Source organism: Theobroma cacao, chromosome 2 (assembly GCF_053813885.1).
Source record: "Theobroma cacao isolate CCN51 chromosome 2, ASM5381388v1, whole genome shotgun sequence".
Taxonomy (NCBI): domain Eukaryota; kingdom Viridiplantae; phylum Streptophyta; class Magnoliopsida; order Malvales; family Malvaceae; genus Theobroma; species Theobroma cacao.
The window spans coordinates 5,306,675-5,329,982 of NC_142640.1; the positions used below are offsets into that span (position 1 = coordinate 5,306,675).

The following is a 23,308-nucleotide window of genomic DNA, read 5'->3' on the forward strand; positions in this document are numbered from 1 at the left end:
TCACTATTTCTTTCCTTTTCTTTTTTAATTTTTTACCCAAATATTAGAAATCTTGCTAAAAGCTGGTGATAATGTTTGGACATAAAACCAACAGATTGGTAGCAAGTCTACTCAACAAATTAAGGTAGAGAGACACACGTTTTGTTATAAAGAATTAATCATGGTATAACAATTAATTTCTAAAAAATAATTGTACAATTGTTAATTGTGAAATTTAATTAAAAAAAATTAAACAGATGTCATTACCAAAACCCATAAATATAATTGAATAAAGAGCAAGGAACGCTGGTTTCCTTAGCAGGCTCCCAAAGTAACGTAGCGGAGCAGCCTCTCCAAGCCAAAAGGTAATAAAATTCCAATTCACTTGCTCCCACGTAAACATGTGACAGATTCCCTGTTTCTCACTCAACTTAATATTTGCTTGTTGCTACTACAACAGAATGGCGCACATCATGGTCTGTAAGGTTTTTTTTGTTTTTTGGGGGGGGGGGAGGGAAGGGAACTAGAAAGTGGAAAGGGAATTTTGGTTAACGTAGACGGAGTTTTGTTGGGGGCCCACTTGATCAACATCGACCACTTATGTTGGGTCCCATCCCATCTAGAAACCACCCTATTGATGTTATCCACGGAAATTTGTTTTTCTTTCTTTTTTTTTTAAATTATGATTTTAATTGCTCGAATAAAGAGGTGGAGAGACAACCTGGACCCGCACATTCCTCTGTTTATCTCTTCCTCTTTGACCGTTGACTGCCTACTACTACTGTTTTAGTAGCAGACAATTCAAACCTAATAATTAATCTCAATTCGTTCTTGCAATTGCACTCCCCCCCTCCCTTCTTTTCAATCTTTTTCATATTTCATTTTGTTCCTTCACAATTTCTTTATATTCCTTCCCATCACAAATTTACTTTGCAATTCTACACCTTCATATAGTAGTCAAATTCGATGGGAATGTATGCTGCCTGTTAATACACTTTCAATCGAAGACTTTTTTGTATTTTGGTTTTGATGGATTATTCGTCACACTTCTCCCTTTCTTGGCTTCTCAAAGCAACCCTAAGAATGTCACTGTCAACCTAATTACAGCCAATTTGTCAAAAAGGATTTCGTCCAGTTCAAGGTCTTAATACAACTAAACAAATACAGTTATCTGCTTGAAAAGGGTTTTTACTTCAAATTGAAGGTATTCGCATTGTTCAAAAACCCTTTTCCATCTTTTCATGTCTTTTTTTTTTTGAAAGTCTTTGCCACCTTTTCTAAGGCACAAAAGCTTGAAATGCAGTACACTTTGAAGATTGAGGTTGCCATTGGGGTGTCCATTTTTTTTTTCATTTTATCCTTTTTGATTTTTCACTCACAAAGAAAGATGTGACACCCCACCAGACTGTAAAGCGTGCCCTAACATAATGTTGTTTTCAGGATTCCCATGGGGCATACAAACCAACCGTGACAGCATGCATAAAGCTAGTCTTCTTACTAACCAGTAAAAGCATAGACATAAAAACAGCACCTAAAAAGATAGATAAGCTAAAAATATCTGCATTGTTGATGAACATAACTCAATTCACTGTAACACCCTTCCTTTGATTTATTTTTCAAGAAAAGGAAAAATGAGGCAATCCAAATTCTCTTTCCCTAAAGTATCACAACCGATTATTGTGTTTTACAAAACAAGTTATTGTTTAATTTAACTTAAATTAAACATGAATGGAGCAAGCTGACAACATCTCATTAGTTGTTACTACTCTAAGGTAAGTCTCAAATCGCCCAAAAGATAGTTGCATGATGTAGGAAAACAGCAAAGCATAAGGACTTGATTGCAAAACAAAGGCCAACGCATTATTGATGATGCTCAATCAAATCTCAAAAACAGTAAATAAACAATCAGTCACATTACACACCAGTTGTTGATGTAAACAGAAGTTAGATTTTAGGCTGGAAAGAGTGGGGCCCAACCAAGTCGCACATTTCCTTTGACCAAACCTTTCCCACCCCGTGTTATCTCAATTCAACTCTTGGGTTAGGTTCCGGACTTTTAAATGCCACACGTGTGGCCCTTAGTCAGATAAGAGCAGACCCCCCCCTCCCCCCAAGCCCGACCTCCTTCCCAGTCCCACCACGTCCTTATAGCTGTTGGGTACTTGTCGCACTGTTCCGAATTTTGCATATAAGTCCTGAAGCCAAAACCAGACACCATACAAAATTCCACAGAGAATTTTCAGAGTCCTTACCGCCCAACCCCCTCAACTGATCTACTGTTTTTTTTTAACCTTTTTTCGCTGGAGATGCCTGGAAGTAGAGAGCCATTAGATTTGGTTGGCGTACAAGTTCCTTATCATTTCAGGTGTCCAATCTCACTTGAGCTCATGCGTGACCCTGTAACGGTCAGCACCGGCCAAACCTATGACCGAACCAGCATCGAGTCATGGGTCGCAACCGGTAACACCACTTGTCCTGTCACTCGAGCCCCACTCTCTGACTTCACTTTCATCCCGAACCATACCCTTCGCCGCCTTATTCAAGATTGGTGCGTCGCTAACCAAGCCTTTGGTATCGAGCGAATTCCTACACCTAAACAACCTGCCGAGCCTACCGTAGTTCGGTCTTTACTGAATCAAGCTTCCTCCGTTTCAAATCCGTTTCAATCTCGTCTTTCTGCTCTGCGTCGGCTCAAGGGACTCGCCCGTGACTCCGACAAAAACCGTTCAGTGATTTCCTCCCATAACGCACGTGAAATACTCATAAACATCGTATTTTCAGACACGGGGTCTGGTTCGTCAGAGTTGAATCAGGAGGCACTGGCGCTTTTGGTAATGTTTCAACTCACCGAATCGGAGTGCGCATCAATTGCTTCGGATTCAAACAAAGTAATCTACTTATCAAAACTCCTGTTCCATTCCTCAATTGAAGTCCGAGTCAACTCAGCTTCGCTCATCGAAATCGTTGTTGCCGGAACAAGATCGTCAGATCTCCGAGCTCAGATAAGCAATGTAGATGAAATCTTCGAAGGCGTCACCGACTTATTGAAAAACCTCAACTCTTATCCACGAGCTCTAAAAATCAGCATTCGAGCTTTATTCGCCTTGTGCTTAGTTAAACAAACCAGGCACAAAGCGGTTCAAGCCGGAGCGGCGGAGACGTTGATCGACCGGCTAGCCGATTTGGATAAGTGCGATGCGGAACGAGCTTTGGCGACGATAGAGTTGTTATGTCGGATCCCCTCGGGGTGTTCTGCGTTTGCGGCACACGCGCTTACGGTTCCATTGTTGGTTAAGACAATATTAAAGATTTCGGACAGGGCCACGGAGCACTCGGCTGGTGCGCTCGTGGCGCTGTGTTCGGAGTCGGAACAGAGCCAAAGGGACGCGGTGAGTGCGGGTATCCTGACGCAGTTGCTGTTGTTGGTTCAAAGTGATTGTACGGACAGGGCCAAGAGGAAGGCTCAAACGTTGCTGAAGTTGCTTCGGGATTCGTGGCCTGAAGATTCTATTGGGAATTCGGATGACTTCGCTTGCAGTGAAGTCGTACCCTTTTGATTGATACTTACTAGATTTTCGAAAAATCAAAGAGAGAGAGAGAGAGAGTGAGAGAGGGAGTTTTATTTTGTTATTTTTGTTTAAATGAGGAGGAAAACGAAAATTAAAATTTCAGGGTCTAGATGGGGTGTATAGAGGAGGATTGTAATTTTCTTGTATGTAATTTTGTACGTAAGAATTTTTGTTAAGGAAAGCAAATGAAAAAGATAGATCTGTTCTTGTTGTATTCAATTCTTTTTTCTTCTTTTTTTTAATTCATATATTGCTGGAACTCTTGATGAGGGATGATTAGTTTATGGGTTGAAAGAGCTTGCAAAGCCTTCAATAATTTTGAATACTTGATTTGATTTGATTTAATTGGGTGGGTGCGACACATGTTTCATAGCTGTTGGCAGACTTTTCCTGAAAATCAGAGTTGAACGTTGGCTTTTTGAAAGAGCTTGACCTGCTTCTGTTACTACTAAACTAGATATAACCATGTAGGCCTGTCTCTGATTCAAAAATTCCTATAACTTTAGCCCCCCCACCCCCCTTAACACATCTACTTGGTTTGAATTTGTTTTAAGAATCAAGAACACCTGAAACCAACCACAAAACAAAGAAAAAAGAAATCCCTGTTTTTGTTGTAAAGGTTGAGTCGTTACAATAATTTTGGCTTCTCTCTGAAATACTACAAATTACAAACCCAGTACACAGAATCAGTTTCTGGCAATCAAATGATAAAAATGTCTACGTTTTGAGCGGGGAATAAACGCGGGTCTAGTATCTGATAGCTGGTTATAGAAAGCTGAACCTCACAAATCACATTCAAACCCTGAAACTTTGTCCCCTGGACTCCAGACCACCTCCTTCATCTATCTTTTTCTTCCCCTTTTCCCTATTTTCTCCAGAGGGTCTGACAGTAAAAATTCGGTTTCCTTTTTTATTTCTTTGTTTGGGCTACCCTGTTAATTCCTGGCTATCTGTTTTATTTTTTCAATCTCTCCTTTTGCTGTGGCTTGAGAGGGCACATCAAATGAAAACTTGAACTGCGTTTTGACCGTGGACTGCCAAAGATAGCTAGCTCTTTTTTCATACTCGCGTGCAGCGTGCATGCTGGAGGTCCACGGAAGAATCATGGAATGGAAACAGGGAAGGGGTAGGGTCCCCTCCCGATCCCGAAGGACCCCCCTCCCCACCCCAATGGTAGAAATGGAAAAATATGTGTGTGGCTTAAAGATGTGGGGAGATGATGGTTCACATGTTGGTGGGAATAAAACCATGGAATCACATGGGCTGGTTCATATTCTTCCTCCCTGTGGGTGATGGCTACTAGTGCTCACATGCCCCAAACACCAACTTTGTTCCTACTCTTTTGGTCACAACAACAAATGGGGAACTCGTTTGTCTTCGCTCCCTCTTTTATTTTTCCAGCACTTGGGACCCAACCATTAATGTTTTCCCTATAACTTTTTTGAATTTGGCGCTTGTTGAATTACCCATGTTCTGCCAAATCATGGGGGGTGTTTAGCCTGGAAATAATCTGCAGAAGATGAGAGTTTTTATGGCGGTGGATTTTGCAAGTAGCTCTCCGGATTGGCTTAGGTTGACGACAACCATAGAAAAGCTTCATCAAGTGTTTTTGACACATTACTCGAAAACAACCAGAACCCAGAACATGAACACATTAAGCATTGCCAACGCCAAGGCCTGCCAATTTCGTACATACAATGATTCAACTCGGGCAGAATCAAATTGTTGTTTACCATTACAGGAATCGCTTTGGAACATGCAGCAACAAGTTTCCCTTGTTTCTTTTTTACAGTTCTTCTCCCCATTATTCTTTGTTCGTGTTTGATTTGATCAGTCACGTTTGTGTCACATGGAGTAGAAAAGATGAAATAATTATCAAGGTTTATCCATTCAAGGTTGTGATTTGTGAACAATGGAAGAGCAACGCCTCGTTTTCTCAAACGTCGTACGCGACAAGAAATATATGTCCTGTACAGTTGCTACATACTTCTGCTGTAAAGACATTTCATATTATTCAACATTTGGATATTTACATATATTTTCTCAATAATTCATAAACTGGAAGAGCTTTAATCCTTGATTTTGCCCTTCCTTTTCCTGCTTTACATTTTGGAGCCCCAGATAAGCTTTGATATTGACGTTGGGATTTCTTTTCCTGAGGAGTTCCTCAACTTCAGAATTGAAAGACAAAGATATCCTACTCTTTGTTTATATTTCGGGCCGAGGAGCCTTAGACAAGCCTGATCTTGACATTGACACTTCCATTTTTTAGCCCAATCCACCTCAGTTTGGGTTGTAGAATGTGATCCACAAAACATGAGAAGAACTTGACCCGAAAAGATTACTCTATTTGAAGAAAATTTCAGAAAGGACCTAAGACCCAAGATACCTTGCTCAAAGACAGGGTTGGACGGCCCAAAACAACAGCTTAGTGTCAAATTAATTAGTATTTCACTCAATCATTTCAAGAGAAAAAGAAATAAAGAGATTAACGACCAAAAGATCATGGTATTGAAGTTTATGCCACATGCTAATCAGAAACTTATCTCTCTTTCCCGTACTAGTGCCAAATTAATTATACATGTACATTTGGAGAGTTCGGCATCATTTGTCTGTCATAATTATCAGTGAAGTATGAGGGGAAAGAGGTTGAAAATGTTTTCATGCATCGAAATATCTTTGATTTTCTTTCTTTCTCTATTTTTTTTCATGTTAATAATTATATTTCTAACTGGGGCGAAGCACAAAGCCTGTACTTTTATGGAAAATATGATTATATATAGCTAGGTTGGAGATTGCAGCCTTTTAGTACGGACCAGGGAAGGAGGGCAGCTAGAAATCATATCCTAAGGCTGCAACTTCGAACAAACAAAGCTACCTTGAAGCACAGACAGACTAAAAGCTTCAACAGAGTATTTCTAGCTAGTTGGTAAAAAAAGGATCTTTTCCGATGGTGATAGATTTACTCCATCTCTGGTAGCTTTGACCCAAAGAAGCAATGATATTTGAGGGCCAAGTTTTCTGGTATGATCAGGAAGAGACCCAGCACATGATCTCACCTGCAGCCTGTTTGAACATTTCGTCGGCTTGAAATGCCTCTGACAGCTGACTGGAAGCTCCTCCAGCCTGCTTAATACACCCAACATAGAGTTGGTATGAGATAGATGTAAGTTGGTGCTTTAACATTTAATGTAATATTCAATAAAAGGCTGTTATTCTATATATGATCTATCTCATTTAATTAGGAATTCATAAGACAAAATCCTTCATATGTCAAAATCAAGATTCTCGTTTTTTTTTTGGTAAGTTTCCAATACATAAAGGACATTGCCTAGAAATCTGAGGGATTTCCACCAACAAGAATGTCAACTATTAGTCCTAGAGTTGCATCTGCAGGGGTTTTCATCCATTAATACAAGCCCTAGGTCATGAAATTTAGATCACACATTAATTCCAGTAGGATATGAGCTATTTCTCAGTGCGCCACTACCATCTGAAATTTCCAGTCTAAGAGTTACATTTCACGTACTATAAATCAGTATTTCGGGTTGTTGTTAGCTCATAACAATGTCTAAAAGAAAAATCTCTTGCTATTAGAAGTTTGGTACACAAAAATGCCGGGTCGTTAGCCATGAAATAGCCTTCGAAATTATGAGAAGTGGGGTTGTGACATACATTATGTTACAGTAAACTTACATGCAACCAGCATCTTTAAATGACTTGAAGTAGCAAATTATGCTACAAATATAGATAATATATGAGGCAGAGATCAGAGAATGAAGTACAAACTCACTTGCGCTTGAATCATGAACATGCTCTGATCAGAATCTGAGGAAACATGCGCAGACATCACCTCTATTTTGTGCTTCTCCAAAATATAGCAAATAGCGCTGAAGAGCCCTGGCTTCTTTGCTGAACAAACGCTTATCTGTGCTTCGTTACCACATATGTTCAACACAACGTTGGAGGAAGTCCATGTTTGAAATAATACAGGGAACTGAGAGACCGAAAGAGAACTCGAAAAATTGGTTGCACTAATATTGGCCAGGTCGCTTGAAGATACTTGATCAGCCAGGAATGCCTCCCTTGAATCAAGAGCTTGCTTTTGGGTGGTCATCATGGAGGGCTCACAACCAAAATTAATGGCACCTTCGAGCCTCTCCAGCTTTTGTTTCTGTAGCTTTTGGAGAGTTTGTTGTAGGGTTCTGATGTAGTTTACTGCTTCATCAACTATGGTCGACTTGTCAGCCTGTACAGAATAAATTCGATGAAGTTAACCCCAAGGCAATAATTACATCCTAATCTTCAATCAAATGCTGAAAACTTCTTGAATTTATCTGCCTGCAGGTTCAGACTAACCGTCAATAGGAATTGGGTTGCAGATTATGACAACTCAGCTCCAATAAATACATTTCCATGTTAACCATAAACAAATAAAGGAAGCAATCTGACTATATGTATTCATTTAATCCTTTTCAATAACTGAAACTATAAGTGACACGTTTTTTACTTTCTTTTGAGAATGACGAAATTAGTTGGCCTGGTGTACTTTTTCTTCCCTTTGTCCTCGTAATTATTAAGTTCTCATAATTTGTCAAAAACTTATTAATACACGTAGGTAACTTCTGCCAACAACCTTAGAAGGAACCCAAACACTAAGAAACAAACAAATAAGGGAGGGTTTCTGCATTTTTGGGCTGCACTCAGGGTATACATGCAGCACCATTTTTTCTTTTATTTTGCTTTTTCACGAAGAAACAACGTATCGACATTTCAACAGCATGCCCTCTAATAAAGTATCATCACTTATTTTGTTATTAGCGACCTTAATTTAATCTTGACAAGGTTTTGTTTTTTCTTTTGCTTACCTTAGGAGGAAGCTGTGGAAGCAAAGCATGAAGGTTAGCAAACATGTTCCTCATCTTCTTTCTCCTCTCTCTTTCTGTCCATATATGCATCTCATGATCTGATTCAGCACCTCCTCCTCCTTTCCCTTCTCTCACTTCTCCACTTCCTTTCCCATTCTCTCCGACTGATCCTCCTCCACGGCCTCGCTTATTCTTCTTGGCCTCATCACGTAAAGTTTCTTGTTCTTGCTGGTTCTTGCCTGATTTCTCTTCACTACCAGCTGAATTATTGTCTGAATTGGATAAAGCCCATGACTGGCTATCCCATAACAAAAAACTATCATGGCCGCCTTCTTCAGACATCTGGGTATAGCAAAGCCAGAAAGAGAGAGAGAGCTGAGAAGAAGAGAAGAGAGGAGGTGTTTAAAAGGTGGCAAAGAAGGAAGAAAGAAAAGGTGAAAAAAGAGGGACAGGGGGATTGTGCTTGGAGAAGGGAAGGGAAGGGAAGTGAAGGAAGAGCCCAAAATACAATCATAAGGCAATGCGCCGTTACTGAGAATCAAAACAAAAACGGATATGTATATATATAGGGCTTTAGCCTGAAGCGCGTTGTAACAAAGATTTCTTTCTCTTTCTCCCTTCCAAGGGTCCCACAGCCTGATGATGGCCCCCACCTTACTTTGGCATTTGCCATAAAACTAGTTTTACATTACGTGCCCCCACTGTTTCTCTCACAAATTACTCTACTTGTTTTCTTCTTCGGAAAAAAATTTGTAAAAGGGTTTATAGTACTTGTGAATCTTTCAGAAATGAATACAGGAAAAATGGGTTTGTTAATCCTATCCCATTATACTTAGCATATGCTTGCAGGTCTGGTATCTCTTCGATGTTCAATTGCCAAGCTCAAAGGCGTTCATTTCAATATCTGAGTCTACCCAAACAAGCAAAACCAGTTCATCTTTCAACTGATCGAAAGTATATAAATAATGGGGATAGGTCTTTGGGTTATTTAAGTCTAAATTCCAGTAGTTAAGGTGAAACTAGTGGCAATTATCAAGAAAGAAAAAAGTTTTATGTGTAGAAGCAAGTGAGAGTGCAATGCGCTGTTCACGCAACACAGAAACGGCTGCTACATCTGTTGATGAGTGATGATATATAATACATCTACAATTAGACTAGTAGTATTATAATTTGATAGAATAAAGAAAACGTGGATGCGTCATCATATCAAACAGCCACAAGCCATTTCATATGGCCGTTATTTACCACTAAAGCCTAGAATCATCATCGAGAATCTTTCAATGAAACTGCAGATGATGCTTTTTCTTTCTCTTTTATACTGTCGAGTTAACAAATTAATTTACAACTCTGCAGTAGGATTGGATTGAATACTTAGTTTCTTAATATTTTACCCAATATATCTTATAGCCATAATAAGTAGCTGCTCATTTGATTGATCTATGGTCCAAATATGGACTCTTAATGTCCATGTTCCATGCTCTGCTTCTTTCTTCAGTACTAAAAGAAAAATCCCATTCATCCATGTATATCAATTAATTACAAAGTATTTATTCACTGTCAATACATCAAATATATATTAATGTAAAATTATCATTTCTAATAGGTGAACTGAAGTTAAACATATAATGCTAGGTCTCATTAAATCTTTATAGTACTTGATAGCTTTTCCCTTATATAACCAGTTAATTATATCACCAGCTTAGTTAAAAAAAAAAAAAACCCAAGAAATGGCTTCAACATATCACACGGGGAAGCACAATTGGCAGCATCATGGACTAAAGTTAGCTAAACAGCTATCTCTCTCCAGTGTAGCTAAGATAGGAGCCGCCACTTGCTTCTGTAAGGGGACTGGTTTGAGTGGTAAACACAGGCACCATAAAGTAGTCATGAGTGGCAGCACGGTGCTCCACAGACATACAAAGCCAACTGTTCATAATAATATAGCACATTCATATGTGGTTGCAGAAAAACAATGAACTACTGATGACCTTAAAACTTGATAATGTCATAAATATTATTTCAAATATTTTATGATTGTCATGATGCTTTATGCAAGTTATTCCACAAGCTCATCCTGCAATTTATAACATTAACAGAAGCCGGTTTAAATCAGATATAATCCACCCTATTATTGGATCTAATGACCCATGAGAAGAAAATTAAATTTCTTGCTCTAACAACAGTCTTGGCTCTCATTTAAGCAAGGCTGTTGTCTTACAAATAGGACACAGGTTCTTTAGCATTAGCCACTGTTTGATGCAGTTAGTGTGGAAGTCATGACCACAATCTAGTGTCCCAGTATCATCCCCATCAGCATATTCTTCCTGCCATTATTGAAGTTCAAACAAGGTAAAGAAAACATAAGCTGACAGATAAGCAGAACAAAGTTATTTAAAGCAGCCATTTACTCTGATCTAAATCATACCTGACAGATACAGCAGGGTTCCAACTCTTGTGGGGATTCTGTTGTAGTGGATGAATATTTCTGCTGTTTCATCAACTTCAGAATGGTTTCCTCACTCAGCCCAGTGCTCACATCTCCTATTCGTTCTTCTAACGCCAACAGTTCCTAATGTTGGAATTGTTACGTGAGAAGAATAACCTTCAATTTGAAGTGACAGGCACAAAAAAGCAAGCCCTTTTTACCTCATAAGACATGTTATCAACATCAAGGCGCATATCTCTATGTCTGTCATGAGTTTCAGCCATACCATGATATATGAACGGATCAAACAGCATATAATCCTGAAAGGTCATCACAAAAAGATCAAATGTCAAAAACAGCACATAATCTAGGAAAAGACTGAGAATTATTCCCGGACAATGGAGCACCTTCTAGGCTTCTAACCAGGTGCTCCACTAAAAGAGCCGTAAATCTCTCATTCGGTGGAAATTGTTTTACAGAGTATTTAGACATGTATTCTCAAAGGTGAGACCTGTTTCTTTTTCTCTTTTGGGAGCAAAGGGTGCAGCATCCTACTTTATTTTTCTTCAAACATGGATGCTAAGTAAAGATTCAGAGATTGCAAGAAATTTTTGCTTAAAGGATGCTAAGCAATGGATGTGACCTGATGGACGAAAAAAACAAGACTATCCAACGAATAGAAACGTGGCTTAATGCAAGGGTACATCACCCTATCCCCTAGCATGTTCAAATGTTAAAGCAGTCTAGACAATGATCTACAGAAATCATACAAACCTACCATGCACCAAATTATTGGAGTAATATGTTTTACACTAACTATCAACTCCCACAGATTATTCAAGACTAAGCTAGTGCAATAAAAAAAGACTTAAGTTGATAACATAAGCCATGTTGAATTTGCTCTCCACAATAACAACATAATCATTTTTCTCAACTAGCGAAAGGAGGCTGATCGAGAATGAGAATGATATTGTTTCTGCTCATCGGCACCAAATTGTCTGCACCTTTTACCAATTCCCTTCAAGAGATGGCATACATTTCAAACAAAGCTCTCTAACTGCTTGAAGCTACTAAGTTCCGATTCAGTCCCCGAGGAACAAAATAATTTTCAAAGAAATAGAAACTCATTGAAGTAGGCTCTTATAGCAGCTTAAATGTATTTAGAAAAATATGGTATGAGAGAACAATTTTTGGGAAAGGATTGGATTTGCAAATAAAGCATATGACCTATTCCCACCATGAATAAAATTGTTGCAAGAAAAAAGCAAAAAGAAAAGGTAACGAATCATTTTCAACCTTAGCCAGCTAATTCATTATAGTTAATGTAGCCAAAAATATATAAAAAAAAAAATCTCTACTGTGAGTTCACAACAAATTATAAAATTGTCATGGTAACATAAGCATCGCACGAATCAAAAACCAAACCTCAATTCGTAAGTTCTCCCCCCTACGCATGGCATTCAAGACTTGACGAATCTGACACATGGAGAAGGAAATGGGCAGTAAGTTATTGGAATTTTTTCTTAATTTCAATTGCCAAACCAATCCATTGTGGTTATAAAAAATACTAATTTTACTACTACAACAAAATTGCCAACATATATTTTTCGCCTCAAATTTAATCGGGCAGCTTATGTAAGCTAAGAAGCAAAAAATATGATTTCCATAACTTTAACAGATTATGTAACAAATATGGATTGCATAATTAGAAATTGAGCAAAATGGAGATGTTTTTAGCATTTTTTTCTCTTGAAAAAATAAATAATAAAGAAGAGGTAAATAGAAATCATCCACATAGAACAAAGTGGAACAGAAGAAAAAAAAAACACAAAAGTGAACATAGCCTGAGAAAAGAGAGAACTAGCAAGATGGAACATTTTTAGTAGAGAAAGACAGAGGAATAAGCGGGTATGACATGACCGCTATAAATGTCTATTTAATATAATGTAAAAAGCTGCAGTATCCAAAACTGCATCATGACATTTCAATCTATTATAACAATTTCATGGAAAAGTAATGTCAAACTGCCCTATTTTTGCTAGGTTGAGACTGCTGAAGACTTAATATCCTAATCAAATATTAAGGTTTCAACAGGTTACACTCAAGGACAAAAAGTGGTGAAAAGATGACCCATATGCATTGGACAGATAAAAGCACTAATGGCAACAGATTATTTGATTAAACACTAAATACAGATTAGATATGAAAGATGAAATCACCAGGGATCTAATGGCGTGCACAGCTTGCAAAAAGTGTTAAAAGGTAAAATTATTCATATAGATGAGCCAAGCAGCTTGCAAAATCGCTCACACAAATGATGAGATATGGAGCCTGATTTGCTACCAGTTTGTCTTATTTCCTTTTAGAACAAAACCATGTTCATATTTTCCTTTAGCTCTTTTTTTTCCCCTAAAATAAATAACATTCCAATATTAATGCTAGAATATCATACAAACTTAGATTTTATGTTTTCAGAAATTTGAAGATTACATGTTCCAGAACAGGAAAATTTCCATCAGAATATGAGTAAGCACTAACATGACATGTTAACTGCAATGATTAATTCCAAAAGCGCAAATCATAAATAGTGCCAATGATATCAAGTATGAAGCTCTAACAGAAGGGGGAAAGAATAGACAGCTAGTTAATTCACAAAATAAGTACAAGATTGTGATATAATTTTCAAATGAAGCAATCTTTGATGAAAAATGAGGTGGACACAAGCTTTAGATAAAACAATACCTAAGAACAGATACTTCAGGGAGAACATCAAATATAAAACATGGAAAGAGAAGAATCTATGAAGATGCATGTGTCTTTCTTGACAGTTTAATCTAACATAAATTAATAAATACAGAAAGGTACATTCTAAATATCTTACCCAAAATGAAGTTGTGACATGATGAACACCAAATACGAAATGAGGACAATGACAAGAACATATCAACAGCAATTTAGTTTAGAAATGAAACTTATTTCCTCTTAGAATTGGTTCATATTTTATATTTTTGTGTCTATGAATATATAAACCATGTGTATGCAAACAGGGGTGTAAGTTTATATGCATATAAAAACAATATTAAATACAAAAAACTAACAATGCCCTCAGAGTATAACTGAATGACACTGGTAATTGTAGAACCCTAACAACCATCATTATCTAGAAAGCAAAATATGTTACTATTTAGGATTTAAATTAATTGAAAACAAACCCTATTCAGGTAGCCTTAGACATATAAATGAACAGAGGCAATGAAGTTAAAAATTTGCAAAAAATCTTCAGAACACAAACCTCAGATATTAGCCGGTGTCTCCCTTCAATATCAGCAGCCAAAGCTCGCAATGACTGGGGCATCCCTAGAACATCATCACCTTGTCTCTCCAATAAGAATGCTGACCTTGGGTATGGTTGATTATTACCTTGGCCATTAGATCCAGATGGCACCACTGTCTCTTGTGAGGATGCAGAAGGGACTGAAGACAATGGTGGGAAATGGCCACTATGACCACCAGATTCAGAATCAATTGGTGGAAATAAAGACCAAGGAGCAAATTCTGATAGTCTTTGTTGATTATGTATTGAAGGGTTGTGAGGAGGAATCCAGGCAGGAGTGGGCAAAGGATGGACGCTTGAACTAGGACCAGGTCGACTGGAGGATGGAACACCTCCAGAAGTGCTAATATTTCCAGAAGCCAAACTCCAACCCGTTGGATCTTGAGCCACATTTCTCATCTCAATTGCTGGAACAAACATGGGATGCTCTGCATTGTTTCTTGGGATATGTCTTATGTTGGGTTCATCCCGTAATGCAGCAGCTCTCTCTCCAGAATTAATAGAACTTGATGGATTGCCGGTTCTAGAATTGGAAGTATTATTCCAAGCAAAAGGATGCACATTTCTTGGCACAAAAGAAATAGTCCTCATATGAGGTTGAGTTGGGGGAGAACAGGAATTTCCAGCTATTGCTGCTGTTGGTCTCAAGTCTAAAGAGTCACTGAATGGGGAAGATCTAGATTGAGTAGAAGAGCCAAAACTAGAATGCCCTGCAACCCCAGTCGATGATAAACTAAATGGTAAAGATTCTTGTTGGTTTCCCAGATTTGCTCTTCTTACACTTGAAGAAGGAAAAGCATCAGCAACTACTCCTCTCATACCAAGCCCAACTCTTGGATTTGACTGATCAGGAGGACTAACATTGAGGAAATTCCGAGAGGGTGTAGATAAACTCAAGCTGCTAGAAGCATCATTACGAGCAGAACCATTATGCCATGCAGCATTCTCAATTTGTTGAAAACAGCTTGAAGTACCAGCAGAATAAGACTGTCCAGAAGTACCTTCAAGGGCCTTCCTCTTGCAGGATAAACCCCAACTGCCCAAGGAAGAGCCAGAGCCATCATTGCTTTCCTCCCCAAAATAATTAGAGCTTCCAGATGAACTTCCAACATTATCAGAAGAAACACAGGCATTAGACATCTGCTCTCTTTCCAGTCCACCTGAGTTGTGGAGATTAGGACCTAGACCAGTTCCCACAACTGACCCTCCATTACCACTGCTGCTAATAAATCCTTCATTTAGATTCACACTCTGTGGGATATGATTAGAGCTGGAACCCTGCAAATATATAGGCCCACTTCTGACCTGATTGCCACTCCGTCCATTCAGCCTCCCAGGGAAAAAGACATTTGGTGGTTCGATCCGCCTTTCTTCTGACCTTGGAGCAGCCCCAGCACACACACCAAAAGAAGAAGACCAGCCACACTCCATTTTTGTTCCATCATCATTAACATGGTGATTTAGAACATCCTGCATCACCTGGTTTTGTAGTCTCAATCTAGAGCTCGGTTCACCAGAACTCCAGCCACTAAAGCTCTGAACATCAGGAGTAACAGCATTTCCATGCATTGTCCCACCAGCAGAAACTGTATGATTGGATAACCGAGTTTCCACAGGATTCAGCATGTTATGCAAAGAGTTCGGTTGACCAATACTAGCATTATTGGGACTAGATCCCTCATCAATGTTAACAGTTTCAGGGAAGGAATCAATGGGACCCCCCTGACCTTGCATCAGGGACAATATCTTCCCCCTAGAAATATGTCTGAGATGCTAAATATTCCAAAAATCCAAAAAAAGATGCCCGTTCCAGCTGCGCAATTCTCGGGTCAAAATGTGAAAGGGATACACAAACTCAGACTGTTAGTTGAAATCTGAAAAGATAGGGACAACATGCGAGAGTCATTTACTTCAGTTATGAAAAGGAGGGAAAAGAAGAGGGAGAGGGGTCAAGCAATAAAGGAAGAAAATTATGTAAAGTATTAACAAGCACACACACACAGTATTGCAATCCCAACTTACAAAATAAGTTCTGAAACTCCTGAGTTCTTTAGCTTTCCCAGGTCATATAGGCTTGACTGGTTGCATTTGGTGTATCATGTATGTTAGCAAATGAAAGCCTCAACCAGTAATCTCTTGAACCCAAAAGAAATAACTACCTCAGTGACAACAGATATAAATTTTTTACAGGAGGTGCAGGCAAGAATAACTTTATGTTACATGGCAAGCAACAAGAAATCCTAATAGGTCAATTAGATAAAAAAACGAAGTTAAAACTGAACATTGGTCTATCAAAACAAAAACAGAGTACCAACAGCTCTAGTATCTACCATGCCAGCTCAATTAGAGATTTAGATATAAACTTATATCAATTGACTGGTTTATGGTTATAAGGAAAGCAGTTGATTGACTATTTATTTACCCCGAGAGACCTTTTGCATGGCATCCATAAGGCAGTATTTCTCTGGTGCAGCCGTTATGGACATTTCGAGCAAAAATATTAGATGATCCGCAACATAAAGTCCTGTAAGTAGAAAGCAGCAAATAAGAAGAAAATTAACAGAACACATCAAGCCACAGAGAATGTTTACAAGAGGTTGCTTCTGAATCTTTCCTAAGCATCACATAATGAAGCACTGGTCAAGGATTAACTTTTCTTCCAATAAATCATGCAGTCTAAAGTAAAATGACCATGATGAACAACTTTCTATGTTTTTCCAGTCAAATCTCCCCCTCCCTCGGACATTATAATTTTTGGCTTATCAATATATTGAGATGACTCAATCCAGTTGAACAAGATATTTTATTGTTTTTACTTTTTAGATCCCAGAGTCTTGAGATTTACAATACTTTTGGCTGTTACTTTGTTCTTTTATTGGCATCGTCCCTCTCATGCAACATTAATTACAGCAAGGATACTAACTGAAACTCACAGTTTCTGACTGTATGGAACATTCTCTATAACTCAAGCCATCTCCAAGTCACTGTTCAGAATTGCGTACATGCAAATGCACCTGGGCATGTGCAAAATCATGTTACCAGAACTAACCATCTCAAATTTTTCGTAAATTTTTTTTAACACTAATTAACCTAGCCTTTTCATTAACTCATCCACTTGACATTCATATTCAAGATGACACTTAAGATTCATAATTATGAATAAAATGTAATTTATGCCAACTTTAAGGAAGCTAAGCAATGCAATCTTTCTTCCCATATCTTTTCTACCTTCCATGTTGACATATAAAGACACACAATTTACAATCACTCAATGCATGTGCAAAATCACAAAGTTTATAACTAGTTAGTAGTTACCATTCACATTAAGTTCAGAATTAAGCAGTAAAATGCTACGCCCCATTACAAATGAAAACACCATTGCTAGAATCCTACAACTCAACTATAACTTTGTCAATATTTTCATGCATTGTCATCCAATAACCAGCTACAAACAAAAACTAGAATAAAGAAAGAATTGAAGAACACTGAAGAAATAACATCAGATAGAAGCACAATGATATTAAATTATTACCACATACAATCTGGTCATTAGCACTTAGCTTCGGCTCACAGACAGGAAGGAGTTCAATATCTTTTGGTGAAGAACATTCAGGCTTTTGCACCAAATGCTTTGAGGCAATGCAGCAGATCAAAAGGAAACTAAAATGCTGAGGCAGCAGGAATTATAGAACAAAATGTCGCTTCTTCAGCCTCAAAGTACAAAATCAACAAAATGCAATTTGAAGAGGCAGGATCTCAGCCATCTAAGAATGCAAAATAAAACATCTGCATCAAGAAAAAACACAAACTTTATCACATTGACAAACCCATTAAACTAAATGGAAACAACCCAAAATAATGGTCTTTTAAAAATCATGTACGCTGCTTCTTGTACTAGTACAGGTTTGGGTTTTTGAAACAAGAAAACCTAATCCCCACTCTTCCTTTATTTAGTTTAAAAAAATTACCAAATTGGACATCAGATGATTAAATTGAAGAATGCCCATATCCAAATATTCGGCCAGAATTTTATTTTATTTCATTTCAAAAAAAAAAAGAAAAAGAATAAAATCGCAAATGCTTGTAGATAAATACCCAATTAAAATTAAATACTGTAGCAAAGAACCCAACCTGAGTCGACCTCGATCCCTCGTATTCTTTCAAAACAATCGCATGAAAATTGAAGTAAATAACCAGAAAATTAGCAAAACTTAAGAAATCCCAATAAAGGGTAAAAACTAAACATCTTGAAAAAGCAGATTATTTTAGATCATTAAAGCTAATATATTTTATTAAAAGACAATCGCATGGATTAAGAAAAATACCTGAACAAAAAACCTGAGACGATGAAATGAAAACCGATCAAAAAAATTGGGTCTTTGAGATTAAAAGGTATTAAGAGACACTGTTGTCAAGAGGGGAATCGAAGGCGTTTCTTCGGGTTCTTTTTCTTTTTTTTTATTTTTTTGGGAATTTTGTACTTTTCTCTTGTTCTCTTTCTCCTCTTTGTGTTTCAGTTACTTTTCATTTCTGATGATAGAAAAGAGAACAAAGAAAAAAAACTTATCAGAATAGGACAAGACCAAACCACTGAACAATGGACGAGAGACAGACAGGGAAACAGAGCCAGTGTATTTTGTTTCTAACCTTGTTTTTGCCTTTTCATTTTTTCTTTATTAAGTTTGTAATAAATTTTTTTTTTTAAAAAAAGGTATAAATTATAAATAATAAAAAAATGGGGTCTCGTCTAATTTTAAGATTTAGGGTGAGGTCAGTAGGAGTGGTGGTGGTGGGAGGTGTCTTGAGTCTTAAGTGCTTGGAGGCATTTTGTTGTACACGTAGCTTTCATGCATTACCATGGGCCCCATTTCTCTTTTGTTTTCATTTTCTGTCTGATAAAAATATACATATAACCCTCTCCCATTGATGGTTCGGGGAGGCAGGAGGAAGGCATGGGTAAAAGTTTTGCAAGCAAGAAATTTTACTTTTCATTTTTTTTATTTTTTTTTTTTTATTTTTTTTTTTGTGATGGGTGTTATTAACTGAGTCAAGAATGAATTTGGGCCAACCAATCCTTGGTCTGGGTGGGGAGGCAAACAAGGCTTTAATGAAAAAAGGGCACAGAGTGGTTTTGGGTTGTGCCAACACCCAACGTCATTTCAACACATTAGGCCATAGTTGTTGGTGCTTAAAGAAGATGCATCATACCGCAGATGTTTGGTTTCATTTGATTTGGCTTGGTTTGAAAGATATAGAAGAATTATTGGCATTTTAAAGAAATATATATTCCTAATTTAATATTTTTATATATTATTTGTTTCAAAAAATCGTAATGTACTTTACCAAATATGGGTACCGAACATTTCCATTTGTTGCAAAATGGTTCAATTAAGATATAATAAGTTTTTATTTTTATTATATTTAATTAAGTTCTTATTTTTTTATTATATTTAATTAAGTTTTTATATTTTTATTTTGAATCAAATAAGTTTTTATGATTAATAGTTGACTAATTATCATTAGTTAATCAATTGTTATTTTCATATTCACGTGACATTGACATGAAATGTGAAAATATCATATGATCATATTATCATATCATATCAACATGTCATGTTATCATCAATTATAACATGTCAATATATTTATATTAATGTTACATAGTATAGAATGATAAATAGTAAGTTGATTAAGTCAACTATTAGTAAGAGGTTATTTGGTTCAAAATAAAAGTATAAGGACTTATTTGATTTAAAATAAAAATATAAAATTTTAATTAAATATAATTATTATTTTTTAAAAAAATTAAATAATTTATAAAAAAATTAGATATTATGTTTAATATCAACTTCTAAGTCTTGGCGGTCAAATAACTCCAAATTTTGATGCTTATAAATTTGTCTCCGCCTTCCATTCTTAATACTATTTCTCAAATCAAGTGCAACCTTACACACTTTAAAAATTACTTATTACCATATTTCAAAAATTACATGTGTTGTCAAGGTTTTTAAAAGAATCGTATTCTTAAATTATTTTGATACTACTACTTAGGGATGTGTATTAGTCGATTCAAACTGTAATAATTAATTGAATTCGATTAATTTGGACCAATTTTTTCAATTTTGGTATCAATCGGTTAAGAGGAATAGTCTACTCAATTATTTTAGTTGATTTTCAGTAAAAAAAAAATTATAATTGAATCGATTGAGAAATTGACCATTAATTATATATTTTTAAATATATTTTACTTGTAGTTTAATATATATAAAGAATACCTCAAAGATATATTGTATGTATAAATATTATTAACATGTTAAAAATATTCCTAAAATAGACTCCACATTTAAATAGAATACCCAACTAAAATAGATCGAAATAGGTTAGTTTCGTTTATTTTTTAAATTTTATTATAATTCAATCAATTGTAATTATTTTTTAATAAAAATATGATTAATTTAATTTTTAAAATTTTAAAATCGAACGGATCAAATGTTGAATCTTAATAATTATCCAAAGCATCCTAAATTTGGTTGTAAAATTTGTCCCAAATAAATTGGAACTTAATCCTGTTGGGTCAGAAGAAAAGCCCATTGGATCATCTAAAAGAAGTGAAATCCAACAGGATAAACCCAAAAACATTAACGAAATGAGCAAAAGAAGAAGTAACGGAGTAATGTATTGAGAGATATTGAGTTCACGAAACTCACGTGCCCCAAAAGAAGGTTCCAAAAAGTACAAGTCCACACAAGCAAGCAGCCTAGCCAGATGTGTCTAAGTATTTGGTCCTCTCTGATTCACCCACCCAACACTCTCTGACACAAACCTCGATTCCCAAGAAGACCAAATTCCGCATTCCCCGACAAAAAGGCAAATTATGGATCCCCGGAAATTGTCAGCTTTAGTCTCTTCCCTTGTCTCTCAACTCCTCTTATTGCTTCCCATTTTCTTCAATTCTACCAATTCCAATGATTTCGTTTCCGATAGGAACCTCTTTTCCGTTCTCAACTATTTGCTGTCGTCGCAAGAAATTGCCGCTACTCTCTCCTTCGTTTCTGTTTCCAGGAAACGGAAGAGAACCCAATGTTCAGAATCTGATTCTGAGCCCATTGTTGAAGAGAGGGACCAGGAACTCGGACATCGACTCGGCGATGACCGAGTCAGACTCGGCTTGACTCGGGATCCTGACTTGTTCAAAGCCTGCTTTAGAATGAAATCTTCCACCTTTGAGTGGCTCGCTGGATTGCTGGAGCCGCTGCTAGAGTGCCGTGACCCGGTTGGTTCACCGTTGAATCTATCGGCTGAGTTGCGGCTCGGTATTGGTTTATTCAGGTTAGCCACCGGCTCAAGTTACCCTGAAATCGCTCAAAGATTTGGGGTTTCCGAGTCAGTAACTCGTTTCTGTACTAAACATTTGTGCCGCGTCCTTTGCACCAATTTTCGATTTTGGGTTGCGTTTCCTAGTCCAGAGGAGCTAAAGTCAGTGTCTTTATCTTTTGAACAATTTACGGGGTTACCAAATTGTTGCGGTGTTATTGATTGCACTAGATTCAATATTGTAAATGAAAACAATGGAAGCATCGACAGCGTTGCTGCTCAGATAGTGGTGGATTCATCATCAAAAATCTTGAGCATTGTCGCTGGTTTTAAGGGAGATAAGGGTGATTCTAGAGTCCTTAAATCTTCAACTCTGTATAAAGATGTTGAGGAAGGGAGGTTACTTAATTCAAGTCCAGTGCTTGTTAATGGAGTGGCGATAAATCAATATTTGGTTGGTGACGGAGCGTACCCTTTGCTTCCTTGGTTAATGGTACCTTTTGTTGATGTGGTTCCCGGGTCGAGTGAAGGGAAGTTCAATGTGGCACATCGTGCAATGCATGTTTCAGCATTGAAAACTATTGCTAGCTTGAAGAATTGGGGAATTTTGAAAAAACCAATGGAGGAAGAGCTCAAGGCTGCGGTTGCTATAATTGGGGCTTGTTCAATTCTGCATAATATTTTGCTTATGAGGGAGGATGATTCTGCATTGTGTGAATTGGTGGGAGATTACTTGGTGCATGATCAGAGCTCTCAGTGCTATGGGGAAGCTAGCTTGGAGGAGAATTCAATTGGGAAAGAGGCTTCTGTTATTCGAGATGCATTGGCCACAGAAGCTAGAGAAGCTCATGTTTCAAGTTTAGGACGGCAACCCAGAGATTCGGTATAATTGCAGTTCAATTAGATTGCTAGATGCAGAGTTTAAATATTGCCGAATTTCGACCATTCATGATTCAACAATTTTGAAATAGGTAATTGACGATTCTTTTGCTCATCTGAAATAAAAAAAATGACATCTGGACTAGAGATTTTTTCTTCCCGGCATTACTCCTGTCACTAAGGACTCTTTCCCTTTGTCTCTTATTTATTTTGGTCTACCGATTGATTTTTGAAGATGGAATCTATTTCAGCTCCTCCATACATATCATAGGACAATGTAAGGAATTCTTTTGTCTGATTGTTGTAGGTTGGATGGTAGCTATTTTAATACAATAGAAAGCGTGTTCTTTCTTTTCTAGTGCAACAAAGTCTTTTACTCTCAACTGAGAAGTAAAATGGCAGATTATGAATGACACATTGCCAAGTAAGTGACATGGTTCCTTGTAAAGACATAAAGGAGAATATGGATAATTGTAATGGTTATAGATTGCTCTAAGCAAAAACATGATAAGCTGTGGCCTTGGTTTAACTGAAATATGTTATAAGATGGAGAGAATTTGGCACGGTCAACTCATTTCTTGCAATCAGTTTTCTCTGGTGGGTGTGCTTGAACACAAACCCATAGTGAAATGTAGCTTCCAGTGCCTCCACTCCTTGACCATTATGGGGCTTTATACCAAATGGGGTGACTCTGCAATCCCAGAACCACGTTCATCAGCGTATTGTTCTAGAATACAGTTCAGTTTTGGGATGAATACTTGCAAAATGTTTATTGGCGATTTGTTGCTTAAAAATATCATATCTTTGCATATTTTTCAATTGCCAAAACCTCACATCTCGCATCTGAAGTCTCAAGAAAACTTGAAACACCTCTGTTTTGATGTACTTGAAGTTTGGCTGTATGATTATGTAGCTTACCAGTAGCTGTTAAGCATCTAAT

At 37.2% G+C, this 23,308-nt stretch overlaps 3 protein-coding genes across 6 annotated transcripts; 1 reads left to right on the top strand and 2 right to left on the bottom strand.

Moving 5' to 3' along the window:
• Window positions 1-2,092: 2,092 nt before the first annotated feature.
• On the top strand, window positions 2,093-3,767 carry PUB26 (plant U-box 26). Its single transcript, XM_018116562.2, has one exon. The coding sequence runs from the start codon at window positions 2,286-2,288 to the stop codon at window positions 3,534-3,536; it is 1,251 nt and encodes a 416-aa protein (XP_017972051.2). The 5' UTR covers window positions 2,093-2,285; the 3' UTR covers window positions 3,537-3,767.
• A 2,522-nt stretch (window positions 3,768-6,289) lies between these two features.
• On the bottom strand, window positions 6,290-8,919 carry RGE1 (basic helix-loop-helix (bHLH) DNA-binding superfamily protein). Its single transcript, XM_018115177.2, has 3 exons — window positions 8,417-8,919; window positions 7,342-7,797; window positions 6,290-6,674 (listed from the first exon to the last, which is right to left on the bottom strand). The coding sequence occupies exons 1-3, from the start codon at window positions 8,756-8,758 to the stop codon at window positions 6,579-6,581; spliced, it is 894 nt and encodes a 297-aa protein (XP_017970666.1). The 5' UTR covers window positions 8,759-8,919; the 3' UTR covers window positions 6,290-6,578.
• Window positions 8,920-10,400: 1,481 nt separating this feature from the next.
• MBR2 (RING/U-box superfamily protein) lies at window positions 10,401-18,836 on the bottom strand. 4 transcript variants are annotated; one of them, XM_088803433.1, is made up of 10 exons: window positions 18,501-18,836; window positions 18,307-18,332; window positions 17,708-17,961; window positions 16,598-16,699; window positions 16,198-16,310; window positions 14,134-16,049; window positions 12,267-12,317; window positions 11,063-11,161; window positions 10,842-10,985; window positions 10,401-10,740 (listed from the first exon to the last, which is right to left on the bottom strand). In XM_088803433.1, exons 6-10 carry the CDS (start codon window positions 15,907-15,909, stop codon window positions 10,609-10,611), a joined length of 2,202 nt encoding a protein of 733 aa, XP_088659559.1. In that variant the 5' UTR covers window positions 15,910-16,049; window positions 16,198-16,310; window positions 16,598-16,699; window positions 17,708-17,961; window positions 18,307-18,332; window positions 18,501-18,836; the 3' UTR covers window positions 10,401-10,608. The 4 variants fall into 4 exon arrangements, with proteins under 4 accessions (XP_088659559.1, XP_088659561.1, XP_088659560.1 ...); XM_088803435.1 differs by lacking the exon at window positions 18,307-18,332 and having other exon boundaries at window positions 16,608-16,699; XM_088803434.1 differs by lacking the exon at window positions 18,307-18,332 and having other exon boundaries at window positions 16,198-16,308.
• Between the last annotated feature and the right edge of the window lie 4,472 nt (window positions 18,837-23,308).